At 40.1% G+C, this 23,579-nt stretch overlaps 2 protein-coding genes across 3 annotated transcripts; one reads left to right on the top strand and one right to left on the bottom strand.

The window, feature by feature from the left end:
* The first annotated feature begins 4,025 nt into the window (after window positions 1-4,025).
* LOC311628733 (GTPase IMAP family member 7-like) lies at window positions 4,026-13,051 on the top strand. 2 transcript variants are annotated; one of them, XM_084896237.1, is made up of 3 exons: window positions 4,043-4,126; window positions 10,655-10,835; window positions 11,591-13,051. In XM_084896237.1, exon 3 carries the CDS (start codon window positions 11,631-11,633, stop codon window positions 12,516-12,518), a length of 888 nt encoding a protein of 295 aa, XP_084752363.1. In that variant the 5' UTR covers window positions 4,043-4,126; window positions 10,655-10,835; window positions 11,591-11,630; the 3' UTR covers window positions 12,519-13,051. The 2 variants fall into 2 exon arrangements, with proteins under 2 accessions (XP_084752362.1, XP_084752363.1); XM_084896236.1 differs by lacking the exon at window positions 10,655-10,835 and having other exon boundaries at window positions 4,026-4,126.
* Window positions 13,052-14,628: 1,577 nt separating this feature from the next.
* On the bottom strand, window positions 14,629-22,571 carry LOC311628871 (GTPase IMAP family member 7-like; the record flags this gene model as incomplete). The annotated part of the gene is made up of 2 exons (XM_084896448.1): window positions 20,440-22,571; window positions 14,629-14,757 (listed from the first exon to the last, which is right to left on the bottom strand). The coding sequence occupies exons 1-2, from the start codon at window positions 21,190-21,192 to the stop codon at window positions 14,629-14,631; spliced, it is 882 nt and encodes a 293-aa protein (XP_084752574.1). The 5' UTR covers window positions 21,193-22,571.
* Window positions 22,572-23,579: the final 1,008 nt, after the last annotated feature.

The raw sequence follows: 23,579 nt of genomic DNA, 5'->3' as shown, positions 1-23,579 counted from the left end.
CATGGATCAAAACCAGTGTCACTGATGTTAACAGAAGGGTTCACAGTGTCAGATACATTAGCATTGTGTGCTGCCAGCAGAACAAGGTGGCTCCTGTGTATTTAAATGCATGGACATTGTTTTGTTTTACTTTGCAAATACTGAGGTCCTACTATGTTTCTTAGATGAAACTATTTATAATTTTTAAAATTTAAATTTACAGGTGTGACATTGGTTATTAATAATATGTGTGTTTCTTGTGTGAAATTCTATGGTGCATTATTTGTATATTATATGGTGTACCCACAACCAAAATTCTGGCCTCCTTCATCTTCATATATTTGACTCCATTTACCCTTTACAATTCTCCATACTCCTTCCTGCTAGTAACCACCATATTGTTTTCTTTGTCTCTGACTTTTTGTGAAACTACTTATTCTTTTGTGTGACTTTGTTGTTCTGCTGGAGTGTGAGGTCAGGTCTTGCCAGTGGGCCTGGAGCATGCTCTCAGGCAGAGGTGGTCTCAGAACCTCCTGTGCTCACACCAGCTTGGTAGTCTGCCCACTTCTTGAGAGTCCAGGAGCCCTTCAGTAGCACATTCTCTCTCAAAATGAAAAGATGTGGGGTTTGTTTTGGTGCTGCATACATTTACTAAATTCTTCAGTAAGGGGCTGAGTTCAGACACTGTAAAAGTAAGGAGAACGGGGTGGTTATAGGACCTGGGAGCTCTGGACAGTGAGGCATTGCTGAGAGACAGGGTCAGGCAGAATTTATAGGTCTTTCTGAGAAAGCCAGCACTTCCCTCATTAGCAGCCTCTGTGGCCCACCTAGGCCAGATGTGTGGGTGGTGGTGGGAAGAACTACTGTAGTAAACACAAGCTCATGCAGAAGGGGAAACCTCTGGGATGATGAGCTTATGAAACCTGAAGAGGGAAGGAGAAAGGTGTTGTGTGAGATTCCTAGGGCTGATGTAGCACAGTACCCCTAAATGTGTAGCTTAAATCCACAAAAAGTTATGGTCTCATAGTTCTAGATGTCCAGCATCAAAAGGTTGGCAGATCCATGGCCTCTCTGAAGTTGCTGGAGAGGATCCTTGCTGGTTCCCAGCTCCTTGTGGCTGCTTGCAATTGTTGTAGGTCCTAGGCTTATGGATTCATTGTTCTAATTTCTTGACTGTTGCATTCACAAGGAGAACCCAGGGTGTATTCTTCAAACTGTCTTTGGAAACTCAAGTGTATTGCTTTCAAGCTTTTCTTGGCATCCAGTAGGAGAACATAACTCAGCGACTTCTCTCCCACTTTGTAACAAGTATCACCTTTCTTCCAGTGTCCAATATCATGGTCCTCAATTTGAACTGAGATCTCACCTTTAATATTCAAATTCCCAGCAACAGACTCAGCAAGGATATCTAGGCTTTTCCTATCAAGTGCCCCAGAATGCTCCCAGTATCTGTGCATTTCCCAATTCTACAATCACAATCATATTTTAAGCAGTTTTTATTGAATAAGGTGTGACATATGTGTCCTTATTAGGCTTTTTTTTTTTTTTTTACAGCAGAATCCCACTTCCTGGTATACCTAATGACCCTATGAAGTCAATACTCCTTTTTAAAGATCACTAAAGGGAGTTACAGAGAGGTTAACTTATCCACCTGTGGTAGGCTGAAAATTACACCCTCCCTAAACCCAGGATAACCATGTCTTAATATAGAACATATAAATGTTACCTTATTGCAGAAGTAATGAAATTAATGACTTTTAGATGGGAGATTATCTTGGATTTTCTGAGTGGATTCTATATGTAATCACAAAGACCCGCAGAAGAGGGAGGCAAGATCAATGGAGGGAGAAGGCAATGTGATGATGGCAGCAGAGATTGGAGTGAGGTGATCACAAAGCAAGGGATTCTCTCCTGAAGATACCTTCAGCCACAAGGATACATTCATTTTATCTGCATAAGACTAATTTCAGGCTCTTGACCTCTAGAACACTAAGAAAATTAATTTGCATTGTCTCAGAAAACTAATTTCTTGGTAATTTGTTATGGCAGCAATAGGCAACTGATATACCAAGCTGTTTATTATGGAAGTATCAGGACAGTTCAAGAAATCATTCCTTTTACCTCTTGTTATTGTTTTGGCAAAGTTGTAATAATTTTGAGCAGAAGAAAAAGCCTTGAACTCCACAAGGCAGACACTGATAGAAGTTAAAGAAATGTATTTTATAAACCCAATCTTAAAAAAATCCATATATTTACACATTGACATGTATGTCCATGATGTAAAGCATAAAGGGGGAAAGGAATAATAGGAAAATGTAAAATAGGAAGCCATGTCTTTCTCTACATTCATCTCTTTCCTTCTGACTATGTGGAAGGAGCAGCATCCTGGGAGGGGGGAGAGCACCTTCATGAAGTTGCAGGTGGGGACCAGCAGAAGAGAGACAGGTGGCTCACAGCAGAGCTGGATGTGAAAAGAAACTCCTAAGGATGAGAAGCATGGACAACTGAAAAGCCCAGGAGAGACATGAGGCAACATCCCTTCTATCGAAATTTTCTTAGAAGGAGGTCACTTCTAAGAGAGGGTACAGAGGTAGGAGCTGTGTTCCAGATGCTCCTCCATGCCCAAGAACCTCAGGGCTATGACCATTCAAGACTGTATCCTATAGCCTATAGCATCAATGGATTCTATTTCAACCACATCCCTCTTCCCTTTTGGGAACTTATGAGTGTGCCTGGAGAAGCAATGAATTGTCCAAGAAATCATAAAAGGCAGGTTCTGGCAGGACAAGCTTCATTCAGGGAATATGGAGAATGAAGTGAAAGTGGGGCAGTGGAGGAGATATTTTGAGCAGGAGATGCAGTTCTGTCTCTACTCTGGACTCATATATATGTAGCCTGTGAAGGTAGGCTTCCTCTATGTGAGACTTGTAAGGTTTCTCAAGGACCTGTGCTTAGAGTGTATACTTTTTAATCATGATTTAAAACAATGGGCTTGGTATTTTCCTTTTGTGCCATACCTTGTGAATTACATAGCTGGCCCTGATCTGTGTCTTTATTGTAAATAGAAAAACTATTAATTGGGTTCATTCAAGGTTACCGAAGTCATCAATACCAATAATTGGTCCAATAATATGGCCACTTACACCATCATTTCCAAATCTATCTGCTTCCCTCCATGGGTAGCAGCCCTATTGTCACTTCTGTCACATTTGGCCCTTTTAGTACCTACCCTCAAGTTTAAGCATTGACCAACCAATTTCTCAACCTAGTGAAGGAAAATGTGTAATCAAAATTTAATCTATTTGTGGTGATGCAACAGACAACTAGAACATCTTGTCAACCATGTGAGATTCAACAGCCTGCCTCTCACCTGAAAACAATTTTCATATTCTTTGTGATCCATCCACTGGTAAATCTAGAATAAACTACCTCTGTCTGGGCCTGGAGAGGGAGAAGTTAGGAAGGGAGGGAGGGAAGGTTGCATTTACTCTTTGGGTACATCTTTATAGGTCATGCAATGTATACTTTTAATCATACAATAACCACATTAAAAAAACAAAAACAAAAAAAAAATAACGGAAAGATTGTGATAATTGGAAGACATTTCCCAGGCCTCTCCTTCCTGTTTTCCACTTGGCTCCCAATGGTTTATGCCCCTTTGTCTTTGTACCTGAGTTTTGATAATTTCTAAATGAGTAACTTGAGACCTTCCTGAGAGAACAGACTCAAAACCCATATTGTGCCATCATTAGCAAGACCCCAGGATACACCAAGTCCTACGCCCAACTTTCTTCCTCCAGAATGACCCCACAGTCTCCCACTGCACCAGGGAAGGTATCAGACACTGTGCCTGGCTTTGGGGGGCAATATTTATTTCATTTAATAAGGGTCTTTGGATCCACTACTATAACCCAAAACACCAAATATAGCTTTGGTAATTTTGGTACAAGAGCAAGCACATGGAGGAAAACATTTCACTGTCTCTTTAAAAGCAAACAGTTCCTCCACTGGCTCCACCCAATCTATCCTACTGCCTCTGCAGTTTCAGTGGGTGTGAACCATTTTTCTTTACAGTTAAAACAAAAGCACCAGCTTGCAGAGTGTCTTTGGAGAAAATTTGAGAACTCCTCAACTGGTTGAAAAGAAGGTGAGTCTGGCTGAGAAGCAGACTCACTGCTTCTCAGCACTAGAGTTATTTGGGCAGTAGGACTATGGATTGTACATGGTGTGAGTTCTAGTCAGAGGAAGGATAAGGTTCTGTGCCAGAAGTACAGCAGGAGGGTGCTGTCAGAGGGTAGTGAAGGAAGGTAGGGAGGAAGTCAGGAGCTTTATTAGTACAACTAGAAGTCCTGTGCATGAAAATTCCTGCAAGAGGCCTTTTTTCTCAGGCTGCCAGCACCAGCTTACCTCCAGCACCTGGGACCCTGGCTTTCCTCCTCTGGCTTCCAAAAGGCCTCCTCCCTTGAGCCTCGGCTTGATTAGGAAGGACGTCTGGTCTAATTAGTATTATTATGGATGTTACAGGTCTCATATTGAACAGGACACATTTGTGCTGACTGGTGCACCTTCAATGCATTTGCTGCTGTGAAAAACACTGAGGGCTGCCTGGCAAGCCTTCCTTTTCCCTGGATAGGAAATGAGTGTCCCCAATGCAGGGTCTTTAGAGCTGAAGGCAATATAGAGACTGACCTGTCTAACTTCCTCTTTTTACTGAAAATGAAGCAGGATCCTGGAGAGTGTGGTGACTCTAGGGGTTGCCCATGCCACTAAGGGCAGAGGAAATCTGGACTGCAGTTGCTGAATCCTTTTCATCATTCAGCAGAAAGAAACTCTAATCTGAGTAGTGTGACATGTGAGATGAGGAGGGGGTGTCATTGATAAAGGTTTGGCTATTCTGCAAGAACAATGTATATGAAACCCTCCACTTAATGGCCCTAGTTACAGGTTTCCTAAAGTGTTCTGTTCTGGAAAGAGTGTGGACTCTCCTCCATGTCCTCTCTTGATCTAGCTCTGATTCAATGTAATTTTAGAATCCAGAGAAGACACTGAAGGAGGCCATTGTGTTCACTGGTTAAGAGGGAAGGTGGTAGTCAGACAGACTTTGAATTTGATGCCTGCTCTGTCCAATACCTGTTAACACTGTGACTTTGAGCAAGTGTTTCAGCATTTTCAAGCCACATCATGTCTTTATTTAAAAAGTTAGAATAATAAAATTAGTTTTTTGTGTGCACATAAGAGCAGTGAATGAGGTTACATTGCTGGCAGAGCTCCAAAGCAGAGTCTCCTTTTCCTCTCTTGGAAATTTCCTTCAAGTGCTAAAGGTACATGTTCACTAGGAAACGAAACCGAATAGCTTATGCAGTATTCTATTTGTATGCATCTCCGTAAGGTTTTATGATGTCTGTAAGCCTTCTTGGTTGTTTTCTGGAATCCGTTAGGTTGTACCTTAAGTAGAAGGTAGTATGTGTTTCATAAAGAAAAGTCTTAATAATTTTTGTTTGTCATATAATATTTTGGAATTTATAAAATGAGGACGTTTAGAAGCCATATCAATGGCTTTTTTTTTTTTTTTTTTACCAGATAGAATTTGTATTTTTATTGTACTTTAAAAAGCTTTATGTAATAGGTATATATTTAGCGGCCATTTATTATCAATGGTAACATAATAAAATACTTAAGATGGTATTTGCACATTTAAGATACATTACCAATTTTTAATGGTAATCAGGTAATCAATTCTGCTACTGGCATGATTAAATAGTCCACAATTGGTCATTAATTATGAAAATTTGCTTCACCAGTGCATTTTTATGAAGATCCAGTTGAAAAATGTATTTCTATGTAAACTCAATGATATGTTTGATTTTACTGAGAATAAATGATTTTAATTAAACCGTAAAAAAAAAAAAATTAGCTTTTTGCAGTCTCTTATAGGGGAATTATCAGTGCTTGTTTTAGAATGTCAGCAGTGGTTATATTACATACATATCAAATTTTTATTGTTGAAAAATGTTAATTTACTCAAAGATAAATGGACAGTAGAAGGAACTTGCATGTACCTAGACCAAGCTTCCACAATTATTAAGTGATGCCAATGTTGTTTCATCTATAAGATAGTGTATAGATTCTATATATTCACCACTCCCCAGCCACACCACATTATTTTGAAGCAAATATCATTGTTTCATTTTATCTGTAAATATTTGAAGTCATTTAAAAATATGATAATAATCAGACTTCAAGAAGCAATTAGAATTTTTTTGCAAAGTTAACAGTTATCTTCAGATTTCCCTGATTGTCTCATAACTTAAAAGACTGTTTGAATTTGGATCCTACTAAGATTCATAAATTGCAGTTGTTTGGTTTCTCTTATATTTAATTTAATATATAGCTATCTTATCTTCCCTGTTTCTTTCTGGAAAATTTCTTTGTGTAAGAAGGAGAAAGTCTTTTCCCAAAAGAACCCGGCAGCTTACATTTTGTTGATTAACATTCTCACTGTGTCATTTCACCCACTCTTCTAGTTCCAATGTTTTGGGTGAAATTATTTAAGGAGAGGCTTGATCTGACTCAGGTTTGACTATTTGGTAGAAATACATCATAGATTCAGCTGTAAACTGAAGGCACATAATGTCACTTTCTTTGACATTAATCGACATTAAGGATGGCCTATATTTCATTGATGATCAGAGTGATTGTTAGGTCACCAAAGGAGGAACACACGAGGCCAGAGTGGTGAGGGATTATGAATTTATTGAATCATCCCCACACCAGGTGGCTGAGCATGGATGGTTCCAAGCCCCCAGTGAGGGGGAAAGAATGAAATGTGGTCACCACAAGTAAAATGTGGTCTCAGAAAAGGGAATGTCCATAATGAAATAGCCTGAAAAGCCAGTTCCAAGAGGAGGAGTATTGATTTAATTAATCAAAACTAATAGTGCTGATATCAAATTCTATCATTCTTACTTTATTAGATGGAAAAATCTTATAAAAAAAAAAGTTCCCTCCAACCATTCTCTCATTTCCACAAAGTATAGTTGTATCTGAAAGATAAGATAAATGCTCAATTTTTTTCTTTCCTTTTTTAAAATTTTTTTAATCAATGTTCTTAACAAGAAGATGCTGTCTTAGCACACTTCCAAGAGAGCAATTGGCTTTTTTAAGTAGAAGGCCGTGTTATGAACGCATGTATTTTAAAATACCTGATATATTTTGACTCATTTGCATTATTATCAATGCTCACATTGCCCCATCAATATTCAGGTACATTCTCTTGAGGTTTGCTCTTAAGTCCTTTTCATAAGATCCCAGTGATTTTCTTTTAGAGCATCTTTGCTTTCCTATTGACAAGAGAGTGAAGGCTCAACTGAAGCATTTTCTGCCTATTCCTAGAATCAATAGTTTATTAATAAAACCCTAATTTTGGTGGGAAAGAGCATTTGAAAATCACTCTCTAGGCACTAAAGATGGTCATTGTCACCAGGCTTATTATTATCTCTATTCCTTTTCAAAGGTTTTCAAAACTGCCCCCCCCACACACAAATAGAATTTTTGAAAATGATTTTTACTTTTTAAACTTAAGTTAATAACACTAAAGATGGACAATGAAATTATTTCTTTTTTAAGTGTCTTAGACCAATTCATCTACCCAACAATATGCAATTAGAGTTTGACATTTCATTTTGATTTTAGAATTTTAAAATATATATTTGTATAATTATGTAGAAGATCAAATCTATGAAATCTTAGTATAACCAGTTTCCAGCTTCTGTCCTTGTTCCCTCCACCCTGCTTCTTTCATTCCCATGTAAGTAAATTTTTGTTGGTTTAGTTTTTAGAGTATCCTGGTATTGCCTTTTCATATATAAGACAAAGATATGTATTATATTTTATATATGTAGTGCACATTCTTTCTTATTGGAGAAATGGTAGGTAAACTTTACATTATTTTCTCATTTTTTTCTTCACTGTCTCTCCCTCCCCCCCCCCCCCCCCCCCTTTAATGATGTATCCTGGAGACCTCTCCATGCTTGAATAGAGAGACACATTCCTTTTCACAGTTGGATAGTCCTTCACTGTGTGACTATATCTTAGGTAATACAACCCTACTAATAGCCATTGATAGGTTTTTGGTCTTTTGCTAATACAAATAATGATGCAATAAACAGCATGATGTGTCATTTTTCTGTATTTCTCTCAGTGTAGTTAAGGAATAAATATTAAAATGGAAAATTGACAATGAATGAGAAAATGCATATGTACATTGTCAGCATAGTGCTGACCCTTCTGTAGGGTTTGGACTGGTTTTCCATTCTCACCAGCCATGCAGGAGAGGACCTGTTTCCCTCATATCTTTGCCAACAGATTATGCTAGCAAACGTTGAATTTTTGCCAAACATGGAGTAGTTAAATAGTATCTCACTTCAGAAATAGAGGTGTAATTTAATTAATACTCAATTGATTTTATTTTTTGTTTTGGTTTATTTTTCTCTGAGTGTATGCTAATGTCTTTTGCTATATTCAAAGTACATTTAAATTCATTTTTCTCTGAATGCTTATTCCCATCTCTTGCTCCATTTTCTATCAAGATACTGGTATTTGGTTTCTGTACCTTTTACTTTTTTGAGTATAACAGGGACATTTACCCCCTTAGTTATAAGCTGAAAAATATTACTGCCCCTAATTAGACATTTTTGTTTTAATTTTTCAAAGGTGTTTTGTATCCCACATTATCTGTGATTTTTTTTTTTATGTTATCACATTTCCTCATCCTTTTCTTTACTCTATTTCAAGTCTCAGAAATATTTTTTTTACGACTAGGTTACAAATACAGTAAGTTACACACAGTTTTTTTTCTTTTATTTATATGCTTTTCTTCTTCTTCAATTTTTTTTTTTTTTTTTTTTTTTTTTTTTTTTTTTTTTTTTTTACATTTAAACTTCTAATCTGCTTGCAATTTGACTGGCATGAGGCAATGAATGCAATTTTTTTTTCAGTATGGTCTTGCAGTTATCCCAAAGTTGCTTTATTACAACATCGTTAGCTCCCTTGATGTGGTATGAGGTCTTATAGAATCTAACTGTAATATAGTGTAATTTAATTGAATATAAATGGATAAGGAATGATTAATTTGGTCTGTTTCTGAATTTTCTGTTTTTGGTTCACCAGTCTCTCTATTGGTACAACAATATCACACTTTTGTAATCATAGAAATTACAATGCTTGACTCCTGGCAGTTAGCCCTCCTTGTTCTTTTTCTTCATTGTGCTGAATAACTTTCTTTTTTTCTTCATCCAAATGAACTTTATAATCTACCACATAACTTTATAAAATGGTGATGATAAAAATTTTAACATTACAGTTATACTATCTAATAAAAGAGTAATATGCAAATAAACCACCACTCTGCTACATCCATGAGCCACGCCCACCAGCCATGCCTGCCAGCCAATGAGGAGCAAATATGCAAATAAACCCAACCAAGATGGCTATGGTCACAGAGAGCAGGAGGGAGGCTTGGGTTTCCCTGGCAATGGAGGAAGCCAAGCTTTCAACCTGCCCTTGCTGGCCTAGGCCTCCACTCAAGTGTACAAAGTTTTAATGATAAAAGGTACATAAATCCAAACAAAAATGGCAGCCTCGAAGCTGTAAAGAGCAGGAGGCTAGGGTTGCCACCAATAATGGAGGAAGCCAAGCTTCCTGCACACCTTGGCTGGCCCTGGCCTCCACTTAAGGCTACAAAGTTCAATTATAGAAGATACCTAAGTCCCAACAGAAATGGCTGGTACCACAGAGCTACAATATTTCAATTGTAGAAGATAAATAAACCCCAGATACCAGGGCCTATGCTTGGGTTGCCAGGGGGTGTGGCTGGCCTGAAAACCATCACAGGCCCCTCGCCCAGGCCACCCCTTACCCTAAGGAAAATCCTACCCTGATCCAGGATACCATTCAGGCAAACCAGCAGTCTGCCACCTGTGCACCAGGCCTCTATCCTATCTAATAAAAGAGTAATATGCAGATTGACCATCACTCCAACACACAAGATGACTGCCCCCATGTGGTCAAAGATGACTGCCCCCATGTGGACACAAGATGGCCACCACAAGATGGCCAGCAGGGGGGGCAGTTGGGAGGGAACAGGCCTAAGAGGGAGGGCAGTTGGGGACAATCAAGCCTGCAGGGGAGGGCAGTTAGGGGTGACCAGGCTGCCAGAGGAGGGAAGTCAGTGGTGACTGGGCCTGTAGGGAAGGGCAGTTGAGAAGGACCCAGGCCTGCAGGGGAGAGCAGTTACAGGGACCAGGTCTCCAGAAGAGGGCAGTTAGGGGCAAACAGGCTGGCAGGGGAGCAGTTAGGTATTAATAAGTCTGGCAAGGGAGTGGTTAGGGGGTGATCAGGCTGATTGGCAAGAGCGGTTAGGGTCAATCAGGAAAGCAGGAAGGCAAGCAGTTGGGAGCCAGAAGTCCTGGATTGTGAGAGGGCAGTTGGATATCCATTGAGGTGTCCCAGATTGGGGAGGGTGCAGGCTGGCCTGAGGGACATCCCCACCCCCGCATGCACAAATTTCATGCACCGGGCCTATAGTCCTATATAATCAAAGCCTAATATGTAAATCGACTAAACAGTGGAACTATCAGTGGAATGACTGGTTGATATGAAGTGCGCTAACCACCAGGAGGCAGACACTCAATGCAGGAGCTGCCAATTGGTGGTTACTGTGCTCCCACAAGGGGAGCCCCTCTCAGCCAGAAGCTGGACTCAGCTGGCGAGCGCAGCAGCAGCAGTGGCAAGAGCCTCTCCTGCCTCCGTGGGAGTGCTAAGGAACAACACACCAAGTGATAAGGAGCAGTGAGCAGGTGGGCGGACATCCCCCAAGGGTTCCCTGACTGTGAGAGGGTGCAGGCTGGGCTGAGAGACTCCTCACTCAGTGCACAAATTTTGTGTGCCAGGCCTCCACTATAAATAATGCTAGAGAAATATCTACTTTTTCTTCATCCGAAAATTTTGTAACTCATTATTTTTAACTTTATAATCCACTCTTTCTCAACTAGGGGAAAGAGTTATGATAAAAATTTAAATTTATACTTATATAAGATCATGTTAGGTAATTATCTATAATTCCAATGTATAAAATGCTTTAAACATGGACCAGTTTTTAATTCAGTCAAATGTCTAGATTGCATTAGGTAATTTTCTACTTCACCTATTAATAGCATTGATAAGATGTGTTGTAACAATAAATTTTAGTATGAATATATCCAAATGAAATGGGTCTATAGCTTTATTTGTTGGTCAAATCTCTGTTAGCCTTTAGAACCAACATCACACTTGATTCATAAAAGAATTGAAAGATTTCTTCCTTTTTTTTTATATGATTAGGAATATTTTACATAATATTGAGATGATCAGTGTTGTAGAGGTTTAAGTGAATTCTCCTGTAAAAGCATCTGGACATTGTAATCTTTTGTGGGAAAACTCTGCTTTATTATTTCCTCCAGATGAGTAATAGATGATTACAAATTTTCATGGAGGACAAGAACAAAGAAAATAGGTTTGAGAATGGTCCCCACTTACCTAAGTATCCTTTTCATTTCTCCTTCCCTTCCTTGAGGTCCTGTTGGTACCTGCACCCCAGAGCCTCTTGAAAGAAGATGGCTGGCCTTCAGGACAACATTCTGAGGATTGTTCTGGTGGGGAAAACCGGAAGTGGAAAAAGTGCAGCAGGAAACAGCATCCTTGGCAGAGAAGCATTTGCTTCTAAAATTGCTCCTCATGCTGTTACCAAGAGCTGTAAGAAAGAAGAGAAACAATGGAAAGGGAGGAAGCTTATTGTTGTGGACACCCCAGGGCTCTTTGACACCAAGGAGACACTAATAACCACCTGTAAGGAAATCAGCCAGTGTGTCCTCTTATCCTGCCCTGGGCCCCATGCTATCATCCTAGTTCTACAACTGGGCCGCTACACGGAAGAGGAGCAGAAAACAGTTGCATTGATCAAGAACCTCTTTGGAGAGCCAGCCATGAAGCATATGATCGTCTTGTTCACTCGCAAAGATGAATTGGGTGATCTCACACTGCGTAAGTTTATAAAAGCATCAGATGAAAAGCTGCAAAGCATCATCAAGGAGTGTGGGGACCGCTGCTGTGCCTTCAATAACAAGGCAAGTGATGAGGCTGAGAAGGAAGCTCAACTGCAGGAGCTGGTGGAGCTGATAGAGGAAGTGCTACGGAAGAATGGAGGGGCTAACTTTTCTGATCCTATCTACAAGAATACAGGGCAAAAGTTGCAACGTGCGGAAGAGGCCTTGAAGAAATTCTATGCTGATCAATTACAGAATGAAATTAAACAACTTGAAGAGCAATGTGCTAAGGGGGAAATATCAGCGGAAGAAATGGAAAGAAGAAAAAAAAATGCAAACGATAACCATAATGAAAAAATTAAAAATATTAGGGAAGAAGCTGGAAGAAATATATTTGAAGATGTTGCTAATTGGATTTGGAATACATTTTCAAACATATGGAATATGTTTCGAAAATAATGTAAATTTTATTTCTTAATTTAGTATGATTTGTTAATGTGGTTAATTGCATTTTCAAAGATGACTACAATAATGTATTCTATCCCACCAATTCTACTTGTAATCTGAGTTTATTTTTCCTTCTGTTGAATTATAGCATTTATCACCTAACTCGAAATTCAGTGGCCTTTGTGACTGCTTTGACAACCAGTGTGTGGTTGTGACTTCAAAAGTGAGATAGGAAAAATGCCTCTTTGTTCCCTAGGGTTTGTGGGCTTGGCACTTGGCAACCATGTGGTGAGGAAGCCCTAGTTGCCCATTGAGAGGCCATGTGAAGAGACTTGAAGTCCCTGGCCCACTCCCCTGGCTGGTCTTTCATCTGCCAGCAGAACCAAGTTGCCAGCCATGCAAGTGAGGCAACATGGAAGCAGATTCTCCAGCTGCCAACTGAGCCACCTCTGATGAAGCAGCAAAGAGCAAAGATGGGCCACGCCAACTTCATCCTACCCAGATTGCAGATTCATGAGAAAAATAAAGTTCGTTGATTTAAACTAGTAGGCTTTGGGATGGTTTGTTATGCTGTGATAGTAACCACCAGCATCTTCCCTGCTCATTCACCACCAATACCCACAATGAAAACAAATGGAAGAAGTTACAGAATTGGCATAATCAGGCAATAATATATTATGAAGAGTTCACAGACTCAATTTAGGAAAATTCAAATCAGAAATCCTTCATGTTTCAAGCGTTAGCACGCACATTTTTTCAGTCCATGTCTGTGTGCACCTTGTTAGTGAAGCAGTTGGTTTCTCCAACAAGATGATTCTGTGGTCCATGTGAGGCAGGAGAGTAAGAAGCTACCCTGTTTTCCCGAAAATAAGACAGTGTCTTATATTAATTTTTGCTCCCAAAAATGAGCTAGGTCTTATTTTCAGGGTATGTCTTATTTTTCCATGAAGAATACGGTACACATTTATTGTTAAATGAAAATAAAGGAAATTTATTACCTGTATACGGTATGGTAGTACAGTAGTTGTCAACTCAAACCAGACAAACTGTGAATCTTACAGTATCAAGAATTTACTCATTTATTCAATGACAATCATGTCATCATCTTCTGGAACATGATCATAACAATCCAATTCCTGAATTTCCTGGTGAATTTCTTGTGACTTCATTTCTTTCAGAATCAGTGGACCAAATCTCTCATGTTTAGTCTAGGGGGGCCTTATTTTTTTGGGGATGCCTTATATTTCACTCAGAAGGAAACCTGTAAGTAGGTCTTATTTTTGGGGAAACACAGTAGGAAAATTCCTGGATAAATGGCATAAGAAAACTGAGATGAGCAGCTTATAGCCAGTTTGTTAATCACAAAATCTCATCTTCCCCAACCAGGGGCACTTGGCAGCAAATGGTTTATACTTCTCCTCCCTAACCAGAGAATACATAGCTTAAATCAGAATGGTCTGGGAAGTAGAGCACAAAGACCCAATTCATGCCATTTGTGCCAGCTAAACCCAAGGGCAGATGAAGTAAGGAAAAAATATTAAAACCACATCAAAGCCAGGCACTATTAAGATAAAATGAAACATCACAACAGACAAAAGAATAATCTAAAACTCCCCTATACACTTATCTTGATGCATCAGCATATTAGAAAATACACTGGAAAGCTGATTATAAAGGAAAAAAAAAAAGGATAAAATGTCCTCAAGACAAAAACTCACTCTTGCACAAGCCCATGCCTTATACCAGGCATGAGCTTTTTATTTCTCCCTAAACTCTGTGTACTTGCAACCAGGGGAGCAGTGGGCAGTGGCACCCAGTCTCAGCCCCTGCTCCTGTCTCCAAGGCCCCTTTTCCCTGACTTCCCTCTGAGTTGAAGCAGTCCCACCTTGGCTCTCTGCTGTTGCTTCTTCTATCCTAACCCCTTCTTTTATTTCACTGTCCCCAGCTTTAATGAGCATGCTCTTTCCTGAACCAAGTCAAGAACCACACACTATGGGCCAGTACCTGACTGGAAACACTTGGATGTTTGCAAGTTCCTAAATTCTCTTCTTGATGTTCTCTCTTCTTTTTTTAGATACCTTCCAAAATGTCCCTCACTATAACATAAAAAATATCTAATGTATTAAATATTTTTCATTTCTGTCTGTAGATCCAGGCTTTGGCCTCCTTCAACCTGGCTCTTTGTCTCAGGAGGCTGATCTATGTTGATGATATTGTTACCAAACTCAAGGACTTCTCCACTTGGAATGTCCTATTCGAGAAGGAGTCATGTTGTCACAGGGTAGTTTTGTTTACTTTTAGCAAGTTAAGGAGACAAGGTATTCATATCAAAAGCTCTGTCTCCCCAGAGGGAAAGGCTTAGCCATTCTTTACATGATTTGGTCAACTATACCTTTCTTTCTTTTTATTCCTTTCTTCCTTCCTTTCTTCCTTCTTTCTTTCTTTCTTTCTTTCTTTCTTTCTTTCTTTCTTTCTTTCTTCCTTCCTTCCTTCCTTCCTTCCTTCCTTCCTTCCTTCCTTCCTTCCTTCCTTCCTTTCTTTCTTTCTTTCTTTCTTTCTTTCTTTCTTTCTTTCTTTCCTTCTTTCTCTTCTTTCTTTCTTTTTCTTCTTTCTTCCTTCCTTCCTTCTTCCTCTCTCTCTCTCTCTCTCTCTCTCTCTCTCTCTCTCTCTCTCTCTCTCTCTATATATATATATATATATATATATATATATATATATATAATTTCCTTTCATTTTCTGTTGGCTACATTTGTCCTGTTGAGTTCTTGTCAAGCTCATATTGTTTCCAGCTGGTCTCATAAATTTAATGTGTAACAAGAGTAGAATTTAGTAAGAATGGCCCCTACATTGAGACCCTTGTCCTATCTAACAACATCAGTGGGATCTCTGGCTCTCTGAGTGACACTTGACTTCTGCCAATGGGAAGTCCAAGCAGGAGATCTCTTCTGGGTAGAAAAGCAAGGTCTGGTGTTTGTTCTCTTGTCTCTCTCCCTGCAAGTTAATCTCTGACCAGCTGCAATACTAGTTGAAGATCACACCTTCTCTAAGGTGTGGGTTCCAGGCCTCGCCCCCTTAGGGTTAGCGTGTAATTTCCTCACTGTGGCCAGCAGTCTACCTTGTCACTTGCATCCCTGAGTCTGTGGCTTGTAGGAAACCATGCACTTGACTGTCCCCCAATTACCTAATTAGATTGGGACATCTCTGCTGCTAGAATCCCAATTGAGAAATCTTAATGATAATCACTCTCCTTTGTCTTTCAGAAATGCCCTTTATTATTGTTTCTTGTAAAAATTTAATCTAGTGTTTCTGACACCATAATATCCTCTTGATAACTCTGCCATTGCTCAAGCAGAATGTTTTGAGTGCATATCTGATTAGTCTGCCAACGTACCATCTTTGCTAAATCACATGGGAATACCAGTCAATGCCCTGCGTGATCTGCCCCCCAGCCCAGGGCACTTTCTTAGTTCATGCATGGGGTCATAGTTTCTGGGTGGAAAAAGATGCCCCTGATTTTAGATGTCCTAGCTTGCATTTTCTCTCCCATGTGATTGTATTGTTGCTATGACATCTGAGAGAGCAGCCATTAAATGAGTACATGCATGCTAGTGAAGCCCCCTGCTGACCTCTCAGGGCACACAGCAGAAGGGATGGGGGCATATTAAATTGTAGGAGCTGGTCACCAGAATGGAGTGTTGGTGAGAAATGGGACAATGCTCTCAAGTCTGGGCTGTTCTTACTAAATGCTAAAATTCAGCACAGTATTCTGCAGAGAATCTCTAACAGGGATGAACCTGATCTGACCCATGACTGATAACTTTATCCAGTTATAAAGAAGAAATCAACATGTAATTTACCAAACTGAATATATAAGCCTCCCTTAGGAGAAGCAGAGCTTTGGAAATTATTCCCCTGTCTCCTTTACTGGTCTCAAGTGTAAATATAACTCCCCTCTCCCCCCACCAAGACTGTGTTCCTTTGAACCCATTATGTTCTGCTACGCTATACAATGTCATGGAGAAGATGTGACCTCCAGTTGACCCAAAGTATGGACCAAAGCAATTGGAGGCTCACCCCAACTGTCTTTGGAATGTGCATTCAACTTGCCTTTTCCCTTCCCAGGAGTTGCCTCAAGGACACAGCCTGAATTTAGTCATGTGTTGCTGCGACCAGTTGGATATTGTACATGATTAGGCCCAGCTAAGGCCTCTATCTCAACTTTTCAGATCTGGCAGGCAGCTGCTGAGTATATTTGTCTTTGAGCCACTCAATGCAAGCCTTGTAAGTAAGTTCTCTGGCCTATTAAACTTCTATCTAACCACCTTCAGTGCTCTGCCTCTTTCTTAGGTCTATCCCTGCCCTCCGTATGTGAGTTGGTTTCAGATTTTCCTGGGAGATTTTGAACCAACATATGCTTTGGTTTATTATGTATGTATGTATGTATGTATGTATGTATGTACACTCTATTGGGTGTTCACCACCCCAAGTCAGGTCTCCTTTCATCATATATCCCCCATTCTCCACCTCCCTCAACACACCTAGTCACCTCACTGTTGCCCTTGTTCATTAATTTTTTTCTTATTTTTCATTTTTACTCAATTCCCCTAGCACCCTATGCCCATGACACCTGTTCTCCATCTATGAGTCTGTCACTCAAATACATATGCTTTTAAAAGAGCACACTCATCTATGTTTTTATTTATTTATTTTTAAATTTTCTTTATTAAGGTGTTACATATGTGTCCTAATTCCTCCATTATCCCTCCAACCTCCCCCCCCCCCATTCCCTCACCCCCCTTTGTCTGTGTCCATTGGTTAGGCCTATACTTGCATTTATTTTTATGAGTATTTTTCTGTTACACAAACAGGAATACAGATACATATATTTAGTTTCTAAAAATGTATACCCATTTATCCTTTATTTTTTTTTATTGTTTGAAGATTACAAATAGTCTCCTTTTTTTCCCCAATTGACCTCCCCTCAGCCTTCCCTACCCCTGGTATATATGCCCTCACCTGCCCCTTCCCCAGTGTCTTGTATCCATTGGTTATGTTTATATGCATGCATACAAGTCCTTCCTTTGATCTCTTATAGCCCCCCTCCCCCCCAATCCCCTCTAAACTGTTGTGCCTTCCTGCTGTAGTTTGACAGTCTGTTCAATGCTTCTTTGCCTCTGTATCTATTTTTTCCCCATTTCTTTCTTTTAAAAAATCTTCCCTATGCAGACTAGAAATAAACATATAATAACAAAAAATGTTTGAGTCGCAATTTCAATATCCAACACTGCTGAGTCCCCTTTTCAATGTCAAACAGTTCCTTGTGTGTACATGTCAACAATGGTATCTGGATGGTGGGCACATGGTGGTAATGCAGATCTGACCCTCTCTGGTTTGGTCCTGGGCAACCTGCATCGAAGCACAGCTGCTGACTGCTAGCCTGGCAAGACATTGTTGTCAGCATCTTCCATCTCTGGACTGTTTCTTCTCTTGTCTTCGTGGTTGGAGCAGACCTGTCAATTTCTCTCTTTTGCAGGAATCCACGTGCTCTTGGAGCTGTTTTTCTGAAAATATACAAATATATTCTCGAACAAAAGTTAATAAAGGAATATTTTCTATATAACTGATTTGGGATCCTTTTTTATTTTTGCCCACATGATTTTCCTTTGTCTTATTTAGATACCATGTGTATTTTTCATGGGTGTCTTGCTGTTAGCATTACAAATGAAAATAAATTTTGTAAAGTAAAAATTTTCTAGATGTAATTTACTTATAGGATATTTTTCTTACATGATATCATCCTATTATCTCCCCCCCCCCCTTTTTTTTTTTTTTATTAATGGAGGCTTTTGTAAATTTTGTAATGCAGTCTTGATAGCTTTAAATTTTACATTTTTGCACAAAAATATGACTGCTTTAGGTTTATTGCATGTTCAGGAATTTTACCATGAGATGATCTACAAATAGAAATTTAGTTACTACTTTAGGAACAGCTTTTTGTCCAGTACAATTAAATTTTCTTGAATATACACGTATTTCAATTAGTCTATTTAAATTAACCTAAAAACTTGATTACTATTTTATAATCAAATTTAATGCTCTACCAACAATCTAAGTTGTTATGTTTTTAGATAAATATTTTTAAAAATGGAGTATCTAAGGCACATATTCTCAAGATTTTTCTTCCTAGTAAAAATCATTTTGTGTTTCTTAAATTTTTCCTAAATTAGGATTAGGGATTAACAAATTTCCATATTGGAGAAAATCATCATCATTTCCTCCTCCATAGAAGTCTATGATCTCAGCTTGGAGTCTAGGTCTGAGCCACTCACATACATGTTCACATCAAGGAGCGATTTTGTTACATATCTGCCCAGAGCACATAAGTGGTTGTTGGGGCTTTGGTGGCAAGGTAAGTGAGATGGGAGGGATACAGGGCATTTGAAAATTGACAGAGTCATCACTTTGATTATGGTGTTGGTTTCACTGGTACAGTATATGCAGTATACTAATATGTCCAAAACACTTATTCAAATATATATATTTTTTCCATTTTAAATTGGGTTATTTGTCTTTCATTAATGGATTGCAAGAGTTCTTTATACATTCTGTTCTTTGGCAGTTTTTTTTTTTTTTTTTTTTTTTTTTTTTTATCAAATACAAAATTCTTGCCTGGGGAAAAGGGTTCCTCAGCCTGACCTGTGCCCTCTCTCAGTCTGAGACTGCTCGCTCCTTACTGCCCTCCTCCTCTCTGGTCCATAAAGCTTGGCTTGCTGCTCCTTAGTGCTCCCTCAGAGGCAGGAAAGGCTCTTGCCATCTCCACTCTGCTTGGCAGCCATGAGCCTGGGTTCTGGCTGAGCAGTGTGCTGTGTTGTGTGTCAGCCGCCTGGTGGTCAGTGTGCTTCATAGCAATCAGTCATTCCTCTGTTCAGTCAATTTGCATATTAGGCATTTGTTATCCTATATAATAAAGAGCTAATATGCTAATTAGACAAAACAGCAGAAGTACCTTCCAGATGAAGCCAGGGCTGTGAGGGCCGGCAGGTGCTCCTTGAATGACTTTCATTCACCGGGCCTCTAGTATAGGATTTTTATAGGTTATCAGATGTGTGATTTGTAAGTATTTCTCCCATTTTTTCCCTCAAGATACATTTTTGCAAATTATTTTTCATTTTTCTAATATTTTTACAAAATAGTAATTTTATTTACTTTATTTTTATTGTAATAAATTTATTGGGGTGACATCTATACTAATAAAAGGGTAATATGCTAATTAGACCAAATAGACCAGACTCCTTCCAGACAAAGCCTTGGCAGCTGTCAGTCCTGGTTGCCTCCGGCAGAGGAAGACCAGACTGACATGTAGGTCTGCTCCAAGCTGTCAGTAGGACATCCCCTGAGGGCTCCTGGACTGTAAGAGAGGGTAGGCTGGGCTGAGAGACCTCCAAGTGCATGACTTTTTATGCACTGGGCCTCTAATTGGCTAATAAAAGCACAAAGATTTTAACTGTACAATTCTATAATATGTGATCTGAATATTATGTTGTATGTTCACCAGCCAAAGACAAGCCTTCTGTCATCACCATATATTTGAACCCCTTTACCCTTTACCATCTTTTCCCAGTCACTTCCTCTCTGGTACCCACCATACTGCTGTCTGTGTGTATGAAGTTTTTTTGTGTGTGTGTTCCTTGTTTTTTCTTTAGTTGCATTCTCTTTTCTATCCTACTTAGGGGTGTCGAACTCAATCAGAGAAGGGGCCAAAATCTAAAATCCAGCCTAAATCGCGGGCCGAATGGTTTACTGAACAGTCATAAACTGACAATGTCATAAACTGACAGTGGAGTGCAGTGATGACAGCGCGGTGCGGGCCACATTGCAAGGCCTGGCGGGCTGGATTTGGCCCGCTGGCCTTGTGTTTGACACACCTACATACATGTGAAATTATATAGCTGTTGTCCTTTTCTATCTGACTTATTTCACCTAGCATGAAACTGTAAAGATCCATCCATTTTGTAGCCAATGGCAATATTTCATCTTTTTTTTTTGTTGAGTAGTATTCCATTGTATATATTATAGGTGGCATCAGAAAATGAGCCCCTCCATTCTCCTGTACCACTTCCTCTATCAGCTTCACCAGCTCCTGCAGTTGAGCTTCCTTCTCAGCCTCATCTGTGCTTTTGTTATTGAAGGCATAGCAGCGGTTCCCACACTCCTTGATGATGCTTTGCAGGTTTACCTCTGATTCTTCTATAAACTCATGCAGTGTCTGATCACCCATTTCATCTTTGTGAGTGAACAAGATGATCATGTGCTTCATGACTGACTTTCCAAAGAGGTTCTTGATCAATGTAACTGTTTTCTGCTCCTCTGCTGTGTAGCGGCCCAGTTGTAGAACCAGGATGATAGCGTGGGGCCCAGGGTAGGAGTAGAGGGCCCAATCCCTTATATGCTCACCGGTAGTCTTCAGTGTCTCCTTCGTGTCAAAAAGCCCTGGGATGTCCACGACAAGAAGTTCCATCCCCTTCCAGTGTCGCATAACTCTACGGCATTTCTTGGTAACAGCATGAGCAGCAATTTTAGAAGTAAATGCTTCTCTGCCAAGGATGCTGTTTCCTGCTGCACTTTTTCCACTTCTGGTTTTCCCCACCAGAATAATCCTCAGAGTGTTGTCCTGACAGGGAGCCATCTTCTTTCAAGAGGCTCTGGGGTGCAGGTACCAACAGGACCTCAAGGAAGGGAAGGAGAAAGGAAAAGGATACTTAGGTAAGTGGGGACCATTCTCAAACCTATTTTCTTTGTTCTTGTCCTCCATGAAAATTAGTAATCACCTTTTACTCATCTGGAGGAAATAATAAAGTAGAGTTTTCCCACAAAAGAGTACCATGTTCAGGTGCTTTCACAGGGGAATTCACTTAAACCTCTACAGCACCAATCATCTCAATATAATGTAAGATATTTTTGATCATATAAGAAAATAGGGAAATCTTTCAATTTTTTTATGAATCAAGTGTGATGTTGATTTTAAAGGCTAACAGAAATTTGGCCAATAAATAAAGCTATAGACCTGTCTCATTTGGAAATATTCATATCAAAATTTGTTGTTACAACACATCTTATTAATAGATGTAATAGAAAATTACCCAGTGCAGTCAAGACATTTGACCAAATTAAAAACTAATCCATGTTTAAAGCCTTTTATACATTGAAATTATAGATAATTATCTACCATGATCTTATAAAACAATAAATTTAAAATTTTTATGATAACTTTTACCTCTACCTGAGAGTGGACTATAAAGTTAAAATAATGAGTTATAAAGTTTTAGAATGAAGAAAAAGTAAATATTTCTCTAACATTATTTTATAGTAGAGGCCTGTGCATAAAATTTGTGCACCGAGGTGTCTCTCAGCCCAGCCTGCACCCTCTTGCAGTCTGGGGGCCCTTGGATTATGTCCACCCACCTGCTCACTGCTCCTTATCACTTGATGTGCTGCTCCTTAGAACTGCCCTGGAGCCAGGAGAGGCTCCTGCTATCATCACTGCGCCCACCAGCCAAGAGCCCAGCTTCTGGCTGAGCTGCGCTCCCCCTGTGAGAGCATACTCACCACCAAGTGGCAGCTCCTGCATTGAGCATCTGCCTCCTGGCTACCAATGCACATCATAGCAACCAGTCATTCCACTGATAGTTCCACTGTTTGGTCGATTTACATATTAGGCTTTCATTATATAAGACTAGAGGCCCAGTGCATAAATTCATGCCCAGGGGTTTGTGTCCCTCAGCTCATCCTGCACCCTTTTCAATCTGTGACCCCTCCAGGAATTTTGTGATTAAACGGGCAGTCGGACATCCCTCTCACAATCTAGGACTGCTGGATTCCAACTGCTCGCATGCCTGCCTTCCTTATTGCCCCTAACTGCTCCTGCCTGCCAGCCAGATCACCTCCTAACCAATCCCCTGCCAGCCTGATTGATGTCTAACTGCTCCCCTGCCAGCCTGTTTTCCCTCAATTTCCCTCATCTGCCAGCCTGGTCATCCCTAACTGCCCTACCCTGCAGGCTATATCCCTCCCAACTGCCCTCCCCTGCTGGCCTGATTACCCACAACTGCCCTCCCCTCCTGGCCATCTTATGTTCACATGGTGCCAGGACCTTTGACCACATGGGGGCAGCCATCTTGTGTGTTGAAGTAATGGTCAATTTGCATATTACTCTTTTATTAGATAGGATAGCAGCCTGGTGCATGGGTGGGGACCAGCTGGTTTGCCCTGAAGATTATTCCGGATCAGGATGGGGGTTCCCTGGGGGCATGGGGCAGCCTGGGTGAGGGGCCTGTGGTGGTTTGTAGGCTGGCCATGCCCCTTGGAGACCCTAGCAAAATCCCTTGTATCTGTGATTTATGTACCTTCTACAGTTGAAACTTTGTAGCCTGAAGCTGAGCCAAGACTGCTGCTCACTCCATGGTGGCAGCCATTTCTGTTGGATTTATTTATCTTCTATCATTGAAACTTTGTAGCCTTAAGTGTAGGCCAAAACAGTCCAGGGCTGCAGAGCTTGGCTTCCTCCATTGCCAGGGCAACCATAGTTTCCTGCTCTCTCCAGCTCCATGGCTGAAGCCATTTTTGTTGTGATTTATTTATATTCTATCATTGAAACTTTGTACCATTGAGTGGAGGCCTGGCTAGCCAAAGTGTACAGTAAGCTTGGATTCCTGTATTGCCAGGAAAACACAAGGCTCCCTTTCTCTGAGGCGCCAGTCATCTTTGTTGGGTTAGTTTGCATACTCACTCCTGATTGGCTGGTGGGGTGTGGCTGGTGGGAGTGGCTTGTGGGTGTAGTGGAGTGATGGTTAATTTGCATATAACTCTTTTATTAGATAGGATAACTATAAAATTAAAATTTTTGTCATCACCATTTTTTTTAGGCAGGTGAAATATAGTGGATTATAAACTTCATTTGAATGAAGAAAAAAGAGAAAGTTATTCAGCACCATGAAGAAAAAGAACAAGGAGGAAGAGATAGCTCTGCTAGGAATCAAGCATTATAGTTTCTATGATTATAGAAGTGTGATGATG

The sequence above is a fragment of the Pipistrellus hanaki genome (assembly GCF_964339955.1).
Source record: "Pipistrellus hanaki genome assembly, chromosome: 10".
NCBI classification, from domain to species: Eukaryota; Metazoa; Chordata; class Mammalia; order Chiroptera; family Vespertilionidae; genus Pipistrellus; species Pipistrellus hanaki.
This window is presented reverse-complemented; position numbering and strand designations above follow the sequence as displayed.